A 10,043-nucleotide genomic window follows, 5' to 3' on the forward strand; every position below is an offset into this window, starting at 1 on the left:
AGTACATTGTTCATGATTAGTACAGTGGTACATTGTTCGGGATTAGTACTCCTTGTGTAACATGGTAACTAAGTGAGTAGTATATTCTGCATGATTAGTACTACTTGTGTATATTGTGCATGATTAGTACTACTTCTGTAAATTGGGAACTAAGTGAGCAGTACATTGTTCCTTATTAGTACTAGTTCAGTAAATTAGGAACTATGTGAGGAGTACATTGTGACCTACATTGTATATTTTAGATGATGGTACTAACGTTCAACGTTTTTTTGTTTCTTGCAATGAATGTCGTAGTGTCAAGCAACTCCACGCCAGGGAAGGTCATGGAACTACCAGCCCCTGTGCCTAAACCCTCAATATCTGCCGCACATTCCAAGGTTCAGGGACCATCATTACCAATAACCTATGATTTTTATGATGAGGATGAATGTATGAGAAGGGCCATTGGAGCAGTGGAACATATGCTTCTACAAACAAATTCCCCAAGCTCCGGTCAACAATTTGAAATAGAGCCCACTAAGAAGAGAAATGATGTGTCTTTAGAAATAGAGCCCAGTAAGAAGAGAAATGCTGCAAGAATGTTGTATGGAAACGGCAAGAAAAGGAAAGTTGAATGCAATGGTGAGTCATATAAGTTCTCACCTGTCAGGAGCGTTGTCAACCTAATCCATTGTCTAATACCATGTACTTGTGTTGCTAGCTGATGACGAAATGATATTTGGTGACGGAGATACGAGTTCAAAACCTGATCGTGAAGACGAATTTATCACACTCCCAGGTAAACGTCAAAAGCCAGACTTTGAAAACAATGATTTAGCTCATAACAACCCTATTATATTGTTGCTTTTGGTGCATTCTATAGATCATAGCAACACTGTTGAGCACCTAGATGTTGTGGAGAAGATGACCGAGCCCACCACTTGCAATGGGGTATCTACGGCTGTACAGTATGACCATGTAACATTAGGTAAAAATGTGGCCCAAAACCCTATGTTCATTGTTTGCAAACTTTTGAGTATGTGAGTTGATACTAATATTGTTTGGAATCCCATTAATTAGGTTTACAAGAGCAGCCTGAATCGGGAACTTCATGGAGCACAAGTGCAGAGTCAGATTCTGGGATTAACCTTTCCACGGAGGCAGATTCTGGAAGCACATCTTCCACACATGAGGATTGTGAGAAAAACGAAGCATTCATATGTGAAGAGCAGCTGGCATGTCCAAACAACAGTATGTCTAAAGAAGCCCATGAGGAGTGTGGAAAGAATATGGCAAGTACTGAAGAGAAGATTGAAGCCCATGAAGAGTCTGGAAAGAATATGGCAAGTACTGAAGAGAAGATTGAAGCCTATGAAGACTCTGGAAAGAATATGGCAAGTACTGAAGAGAAGATTGAAGCTCATGAAGAGTGTGGAAAGAATATGGCAAGTACTGAAGAGAAGACTGAAGCCCATGAAGAGTGTGGAAAGAATATGGCAAGTACTGAAGAGCAGACTGATTGTACTGATAATGTGTTAGTAGTGTCTACTGATAATGTGCTAGTACTGTCTAAAGATTCTGATGAGGAGTATGGAAAGAACATTGCTAGTAATGAAGAGGAGCTTGATTGTACTGAGAATGCCCAAATGGATCGTGGAAAGAACATCGCTTTCCCTGAAGATAAGCCTGATTGTACAGAATCACATGAGGAGCCTGATTGTACAGATAAGCCTGATTGTACACGTAGTCTTAAGAATGAGTTGACAGCCACCGTACAAGAGGAGTTGACCATGACTACTGCCATAGTCCACATACAGGAGTCTAATAAGAACGAGTGTACAGGCATCATTGATGATGATAGGGGAATAAAGATGAGTGATAATTTGACTATCGACAGCACCTTTGTGGATTTGTGTACAAGCATTGCAGTTGCAGAAAACACAGTTGCTCTCTCAAGCTTGCCACCAGTACAAGGTGCCCGCGCATCCACGCCTATCTCTGATGCCTCTGATGATGAAGTGCCACTTAGTCAGCTCATACCTAAAGGCTTTAAGATAAAGAAGAATGTAAAATCTGGCACCAACAACAAGCGCATTACAAGATCGGCCAAGTTACCCTCTAGTGCCTGATTTTCTTCCGATTGTACTTGAACTTTAGCTGTTAGTGATGTCTGAAATACCTCTATTTGGATACCAAAATACTGTTTCAATTGCCAATGTCAAAATTCCACTTCTGTATTTTGTAGAAACAATGGGAATATACTTTTTGATCTAAGTATTCCTCTTTTTACAACGTTTTGTTTCTTTTTTGAGATCATCTCCTGATGAGTTGCCAAGTCTTTGAGTCTGTTGTAGATAAAATGCTTGAAATTCTTCTTAGCTTGCTAGGAAAATTTAGGTTTTCAGGTGTTAATGATGATAAACAGAAAATATCGGGTGTTATTGAAGTATAGACTGTTTCATCAATCCCATTTGGAGGGTAACCAGAATTTGTGCAAATTGTTGAAGCAATGTGGGCCATATTTTGATGATATCATCCCAATGGATGAACTATCCACTAACAGTAGTAAGGAAACACTCCCCTTTTTGAGCTATCACAAATTATTGTTTCAGGAGTTGGATTATTTTGTTAAGGAATTTGAGGCTTCATTGCACATTTGCTTCTTGAAGAATGAACTTACAGTATAAAATCTTACAATATTAAAGTCATAATTTGAATTCAACTTACAGATTTATGTGCCTACAGAGGACACACCAACGACAATGAATCTAGACTTTATCAAGAAGATATACAATATTTTTACTCATTTTACCATGGCTCTGCAAAACTTCTATGCTCAAATAACATCAGGAAACATGAGCAATATCGGCAATGAAGAAATCCAAGTCTTGTTGACAACAACTAATATATTATGAAAGATAAGTACAAGTGGTTGACAGGCATAAACACTTTAGAAGAAAGATGAAATATATCAATTCATTTGTCAATCATCAAAATTAATAGTGAACTCCAAGTATTGAGAGGGTACAATGTATTGAGAGGGTGACTTTCAAGCATTAAATAGAGAGACCTCCCCTAATATGTGCTCATGAACCTCTTGGGGGACCTTGTAGACAGTGTTGTATCCCTTAACCTTGTGCTTTGCTTGAGTCATATTGAATTTGATCGCAAGAATGGCATCAGCGTAGATTATTGCGATGGGTGCTTCTTTTAGTAATGCATATGTGTTCTTGCACTGCGGCAACTTTGCATAATAGTTTCCATACACGACAGACTCACCAATGTTGAAATTGTTGCCCCAGCCATCCCTCACCACTTCTTTCAATAATGTCTTTCCTTGCTTGCACACCACAATGTAGTAGTCTTCTAAATCTTCATTCTGAGGAGATTTGAGCACTGCAAAATGATCTCCAACTTCCAATAAAACTGCCAAGTCTTGATTTTGGTTGTAGTATACAATATCGTTTGAATGCACATCATCTTCAATATCATCTTGTCGTTCAGGCTCAAGCTTCTGCAACTTCCAGGGCTCCACGATTGATAGGTTGATGCATTTATCCCAAGCTTCATCTATACACATGGAACAAAAGCATGATAAACTACGTAGTAACAATTGTGTTGTGTCCTTGCGGCTAAACCCTAACACACAATGGGTGCTGCGTGTGCCTTTCACGGTTTTACAACCATATGATTTAGTTCTATCGACCTCATCAGCGCGAACTTCAACAAACAATCTGTTCTTACCATCATTTGACATCTTCCATGTTAGCCACTGCACAACATCATGTGCATTTTGTAGCTTAGCACCATTATTATCCAACTGCTCACTTGTAAGGGCACGTTTGATCACAGCCCCCGCGCCATCATGCTCTCCTTTTCCATGTCCAGACCCGAAGTAATTCCATTGCATACGAATGTTGAATAAGGAGAAATACCTGCTTTTGTAACTCAGGTTTCCAACAAAATTAGTACTATGTTGTCAATAGAGAGTACTACACTTCCATTAATACTGGCATCCATTTAATACTAACTTAGTATGGATATAACTTAGTACTAACTTAGTCTGGTTTATACTATGAGTACAAGATGAGTACTTTACATCCCCTTGTATAGTACAATGTGTCTATGGAGAACCCTTCACATGGATTAAAACATAATTAGTACAATTCTCTTAAGGACGGACAATACTATAAGTACAAGATGAGTACTTTACATCCTTTTGTAAACACAACATAGTACAGAAGCAACACACAACATAGTACAATGTGTCTATGGAGAACCCTTCACATTGATTAGTCGATACTTAGTACAATTCTTAGTACTAACTTAGTCTGGTTTATACTATGAGTACAAGATGAGTACTTAACATCCTCTTGTATAGTACAATGTGTCTATGGAGAACCCTTCACATGGATTAAAACATAATTAGTACAATTCTCTTAAGGACGGACAATACTATAAGTACAAGATGAGTACTTTACATCCTTTTGTAAACACAACATAGTACAGAACCAACACACAACATACTACAATGTGTCTATGGAGAACCCTTCACATTGATTAATCGATACTTAGTATGGATATAACTTAGTACTAACTTAGTATGGTTTATACTATGAGTAGAAGATGAGTACTTTACATCCTCTTGTATAGTACAATGTGTCTATGGAGAACCCTTCACATGGATTAAAACATACTTAGTACAATGCTCTTAAGGACGGACAATACTATGAGTACAAGATGAGTACTTTACATCCTCCTGTAAACACAACATAGTACAGATACAACACACAACATAGTACAATGTGTCTATGGAGAACCCTTCACATGGATTAAAACATACTTAGTACAATGCTCTTAAGGACGGACAATACTATGAGTACAAGATGAGTACTTTACATCCTCCTGTAAACACAACATAGTACAGATACAACACACAACATAGTACAATGTGTCTATGGAGAACCCTTCACATGGATTAAAACATACTTAGTACAATGCTCTTAAGGACGGACAATACTATGAGTACAAGATGAGTACTTTACATCCTCCTGTAAACACAACATAGTACAGATACAACACACAACATAGTACAATGTGTCTATGGAGAACCCTTCACATGGATTAAAACATAGTACAAACAAAATTAGTATGCATGCATCCATTCACAAGTGCAAGATTCGAATAGTTACAAACATAATTAGTATGCATCCATGTGAATAGTACTGTTTGTTAATAATTACAAACATAATTAGTATGCATGCACTAACACAAGAATTACTTCCTTACACATTGCATGGTAAGTACTAAACATATGGATTAAAAATTACCTGGCGATAAAGTAGAACGATCGTGCCGCCTTAAACTGCGAGGCAGCACCATCAGACCAAACCCAATGACGGTTAAAGGTTACCCCTAGAGAAAATAAATCTGCATGGTGAAGCTTAAAACAATGTTGAACAAATAGTGTATCATGCTTTTTATCATCTGAAATGTAAAATATTGATTTCTTATGTAACTCACCGTCTTGCCTCCAATAGCAAATATGCACAAGTATTGTACATTGATCATTGTACCAATGCATTGATTGAACCTCATTCTGAACTTTAAATGTATAGTTTTCTGCAAAGTCAATAACAGATACGATGACACCCGTTGGTAAGTTATTAATACATTCCTTGAATTGTGAATTTTGCCAATAACTCCGGAAGTTATGTGGAATGAACTCCCCAAGTTGTTTCTTAAATTCTGAGACAAGGGTAGCAGCACATGTCTCCTTATATACTTCCTTGATACGCTTAGTTACAACTCCCTTGCCAATATTTTCAGTCACATACTCTAAATATTTCCATTTCACGATATGACTGTTTCCCAAATCAAGCTCCTGCATACAAAATAATGGTAGCGGACAAACCTTACATGTTCTTAATAGACATGTACGACGATGCCACTCACATGATGGTTCTTTTTCACAAACACAAGACCTCCATAGCTCAGAAACAGATGCATAAGTCATGTTTCGTGCATTACACCTATTATCCTCCCCATTTGGTCTACATATCTCACAAGTGCAGACACATAATTCCCCGTGTATACCCTTACAATCAGTACGCATTGCATTCACGGCTAGCCTTAACATGTCCATCTTCACATGGTACACACAACAACATGTATTCCTCTCATTTAATTTTCTAACATAAAATGGTTTCAAACCTTGGAACTTGCGGAATCCAACAGTCAAGCTTGGATGTTGATCTTTAAAGTTCATGTACAATTCAGCCTACATCAACCAATATATATAGCAAACATTAATATACAGTTGGTCAAAACACAAAGTTATGGAATGTGAAATGATATAAAAAAATGGAATACCTCTGTCATCTCCAAGAAGTGTCTAGGGTGAATCTGGTACTTACCCTGACTTATTCGTTGTCTACACACGTCCTTCTTATTTGGTGAGACACGCGTATTTTTGGCCCAAAATGAATCCACTTTCTCAATAATCTCTTGAGATAAGGCATCACATCGTCGTCTACGTCCCAACCCCATCCACTTGAATTTGTTTGAGTGTATATTTTGGCGATGTTTCCTCAAGTTCCTTCTTTGAATACCCAGGGCTAAGGCAACTTTAGTATCACTATATTTTTTTCCTCTCGCACCGTTCACAACCATGTGTAGGGCTGCCCTCTTTGCAGCAAGTTTGTCTAAGCTCTCTACACCTTTCACTAAGTCTAGGGATGACTTCATAGACTCTACAATCTCTTCTGAAACACATTGGTCCCTAAATTTTATTCTCTCCATGTCTTCATTCAAACTTTGATGGTGTAACACTCTACAGATAATATCCCTACGATCCTCTTCACTAAATCTCTTTGTTATTTCTACCAAATAACGGACTATGTGAAGAACCACTCGTCTCTTAGTCCTTTCAGATATGCATGAGTTACTTGACAACTCACTCTCGTTAGGAACCCCCATTCGGTCACTAGATTTATCCGCAAAAATTAAGTGGCTTGCAAAAGTAGTTAATGTTATATAGACTCAACCAAGAAAACACAATCAAATGTTTTTAAATGTGGCCTGCAAAGTGAAAGATATTTCGTTTCAAACATTAGAATTACATATCAAATATGACAATTGTCAGTTCTAAAATTTTTGTACTGAAATATGAAGAAATGTAACATTTTAGTACTGAAAATAAAAAAAACGGTTTGGTGAAAGGAACCTCCAATGGTGGACGGAGCGTTGGATATGCCGCCTCGATTTGGTGGAAAAAGCCACAAATCACCACGACACCAAATCAAATGTTTTTAAATGTGGCCTGCAAAGTGAAAGATATTTCGTTTCAAACATTAGAATTACATATCAAATATGACAATTGTCAGTTCTAAAATTTTTGTACTGAAATATGAAGAAATGTAACATTTTAGTACTGAAAATAAAAAAAACGGATGGAAGGAACCTCGAATGGATGGAGGGGGCGTTGGATATGCCGCCTCGATTTGGTGGAAGGAACCTCCAATGGTGGACGGAGCGTTGGATATGCCGCCTCGATTTGGCGGAAGGAACCTCCAATGCCGCCTCGATTTGGTGGAAAAAGCCACAAATCACCACGACACCAACTTCAATGGATGGATGTAAGAAAGTCGTTGTCGAAGAAGTCACTATTGGCTGCTACCAACAGTCTCTGTACCTCGACCTAAACCCTAACAAAAACAGAAACCCTAAAAAAATCAGAAATCCTCAACTTAAACGCTCAAAACAGACATGGATGTCTGAGATTTAGATTGGAGGAAATCAGAAACTGAACATGGATCTGTGATGAAAAGCTCAGAGGGATAGAGGAAGAGGAGTATGAGGGGAACCGCCAAAACGACGTGAGGGGAAGCGCCAAAATCGACGTGAGGGGAAAATAGCCCCCAAAATGGAATGAACATCTCCTCACCTGTTCCCCCCACTCCTTCTACAATAAATGACACTTGTACTACAGTCACCCCACTCTCCAAAATCGATTTTCTTTTTCTCTGATTTTTTTTTTTTGAATTATTCATACTAACAGTACTAAAAGTACTGACAATTTTTGTGGCCAAAAACAGTACTTTTCTGGTACACCGTAGCGTGCTTCTACCCATAGACAAACATGAAAAGAGAGGGAAAACAGGAAAAAGAGGGGGGGGGGGGAAGAGGGATTCGAGAGTGGGGCCGGAGGGGGAAACAAACAAGGAAAAACACAACGAAAGAGGGGGAAATAGGGAAAATTGTTTTTTTTAACATTTAAAAAAAAAAAATGCATAAATGGCCGGTTACAAAAATATTAACCGGCTAGATTCCGGTTTTGGGGAAATTCTAGCCGGAATCAGTTCCGGCTCCCCCCCACCTTGACCGGCAAATGTCCCAACCCAACCGGAACGCTGACACTATTCCTGGGACTTTGCCCAACACTGGTCCCCCCCCCCCCCCCCCCTCATGACAATAGTCTTCCCCTCTTATACTAAATGGATGCTTTTACATGTGGGCCATGTGGCACCCCCAAGAGAAGCTTGTGCATGTGTGTTATAAAAAAGCATGTGGGCCATGTGGCACACATGTAGAGAAGCTTTGCATGTGCATTATATGGTGCACATGCAATACATTACATGGTTTCGACTATACCATATTTGTTCCACTAAAATAATGCGTATAAATCCCTAATAACAATAATACTAAAGAAACTTGAGTCTAGAATGTAAATCAACTCCAATGAGTTGAATCAGGTGGATCTCCAAGGAGTGTTGGGTCATCGAACCAAGTGTGGAATCTCGGTGGCACCATTCGTTCGTATCCCTTTACGACATCGGCTTGGGCAGGACCACGGGGGTCTTGGACTAGGGAGTAAAAGAGGGGGAATGGGAGCTTAACCCTTAGAGCTTCCGAGCACAAAAGGGGAAGAACAATGTGTGAAGATTAACAAGATAAAGAGCTAGACTGAGACAAGGTTCATCAAGTTAATTCCATTATAGGGCATGTAAGCCACAATATGATTTACAACTATGGCCATATAGGCAAGACTCAAGCACAACTAGAAGAAAACCTAACTGGATAGAAAGAAGAACTAAACCCTAATCAAGAGAAAGGAAAATGATAGAAAGGGGGACCTAGAACCGAAACCCTAAAACGAAATAGGGATAAGATGAAGAAGAAGAAAAACTCTAATGATCTACCTAAGATGACAAAATGGCGACCCTCTCAATGGTGCCTCCTCACCCCCTTTTATAGTGGAAAAAGGTGAGACTTATTACAAAGGAGAGGCCAAATATTCCTCTCTTTTCGAAGAAGAATATTTGCCTTGATTTTAAGAGGAGATATTGATGGGGCCTTAATTCTCTCTCCTCTCATCATACACACACACACACACACACACACAACACCATGCCCACTACTCATTACACCCTTACTTCTATGCACTCTCTTTTCCTACATGTGCATGTGCACCTAAGTGCACATCACATTTATACTTTACGAACTTTGTGGTATACTTTTAGCACCTATTTACAAATGTTTCTAGTGCATGTGGAATGTTGCACATCCCTGTTTTATTCGTCGACGTTCAACCTATTGTGTCTGTCGGTTATAGCAGTCGATTGTGGACAGGTCAACACTTGGGAAGTCATGCATATGAAGGCAGCAACATACATAAGATGTTTTATAGACATGATTCTATACAACAACTTGAATGAGGAGAACAAGGCGGATGTCCTTTGGGAGAAGATCGGCATTATGTTCGAGAACAAGAATGCTGTCAACAGAGTCGGGTATCAAGATGGCTCCAACATGGTGGAGCACCTGAATGCGTTCCAAGGACTAATAAACCAAACCACCTCTAGCCGAAGAGGTACTAGCATTATTATTGTTGCCCGATCTCTTCCGGACAGTTGGGAGACACTAGTTGTCACATTGTACAATGCCAGACCGGAAGGGAAACACTTATCCCTGGAGAACGTGAAGTTGAGCTTGCTGAATGAAGAAGCTTGTCGGAAGGAGAGAGAGGTAGTTTCCGACCCAAAGGCCTTAGTCACGGAAGGTGA

The 10,043-nt window shown here is 39.2% G+C and overlaps 2 protein-coding genes across 2 annotated transcripts; one reads left to right on the forward strand and one right to left on the reverse strand.

The window, feature by feature from the left end:
• The first annotated feature begins 425 nt into the window (after positions 1-425).
• LOC147855910 (uncharacterized) lies at positions 426-2,666 on the forward strand. Its single transcript, XM_087329580.1, has 6 exons — positions 426-621; positions 701-778; positions 863-967; positions 1,060-1,854; positions 2,334-2,425; positions 2,592-2,666. The coding sequence occupies exons 1-6, from the start codon at positions 432-434 to the stop codon at positions 2,664-2,666; spliced, it is 1,335 nt and encodes a 444-aa protein (XP_087185706.1). The 5' UTR covers positions 426-431.
• A 36-nt stretch (positions 2,667-2,702) lies between these two features.
• On the reverse strand, positions 2,703-7,175 carry LOC147855911 (uncharacterized). The gene is made up of 3 exons (XM_087329583.1): positions 6,352-7,175; positions 5,310-6,259; positions 2,703-2,718 (listed from the first exon to the last, which is right to left on the reverse strand). The coding sequence occupies exons 1-3, from the start codon at positions 6,955-6,957 to the stop codon at positions 2,703-2,705; spliced, it is 1,572 nt and encodes a 523-aa protein (XP_087185709.1). The 5' UTR covers positions 6,958-7,175.
• Between the last annotated feature and the right edge of the window lie 2,868 nt (positions 7,176-10,043).

Source organism: Azolla caroliniana, unplaced genomic scaffold (genome assembly GCF_043228905.1).
Source record: "Azolla caroliniana isolate FFs.n. ecotype wild unplaced genomic scaffold, voAzoCaro1.0.p SCAF_13, whole genome shotgun sequence".
Lineage (NCBI taxonomy): Eukaryota > Viridiplantae > Streptophyta > Polypodiopsida > Salviniales > Salviniaceae > Azolla > Azolla caroliniana.

Excerpts from the sequence above, each read along its gene's own strand:
- LOC147855910 (XM_087329580.1), top strand. The coding sequence starts at position 432 with ATGAGAAGGGCCATTGGAGCAGTGGAACATATGCTTCTACAAACAAAT. Across the intron at positions 779-862 it reads CGAATTTATCACACTCCCAG|ATCATAGCAACACTGTTGAG; the intron begins GTAAACGTCAAA and ends TGCATTCTATAG. Across the intron at positions 1,855-2,333 it reads TGATAGGGGAATAAAGATGA|ATAAAATGCTTGAAATTCTT; the intron begins GTGATAATTTGA and ends AGTCTGTTGTAG.
- LOC147855911 (XM_087329583.1), bottom strand. The coding sequence starts at position 6,957 with ATGGGGGTTCCTAACGAGAGTGAGTTGTCAAGTAACTCATGCATATCT. Across the intron at positions 6,260-6,351 it reads ACTTCTTGGAGATGACAGAG|GCTGAATTGTACATGAACTT; the intron begins GTATTCCATTTT and ends TGGTTGATGTAG.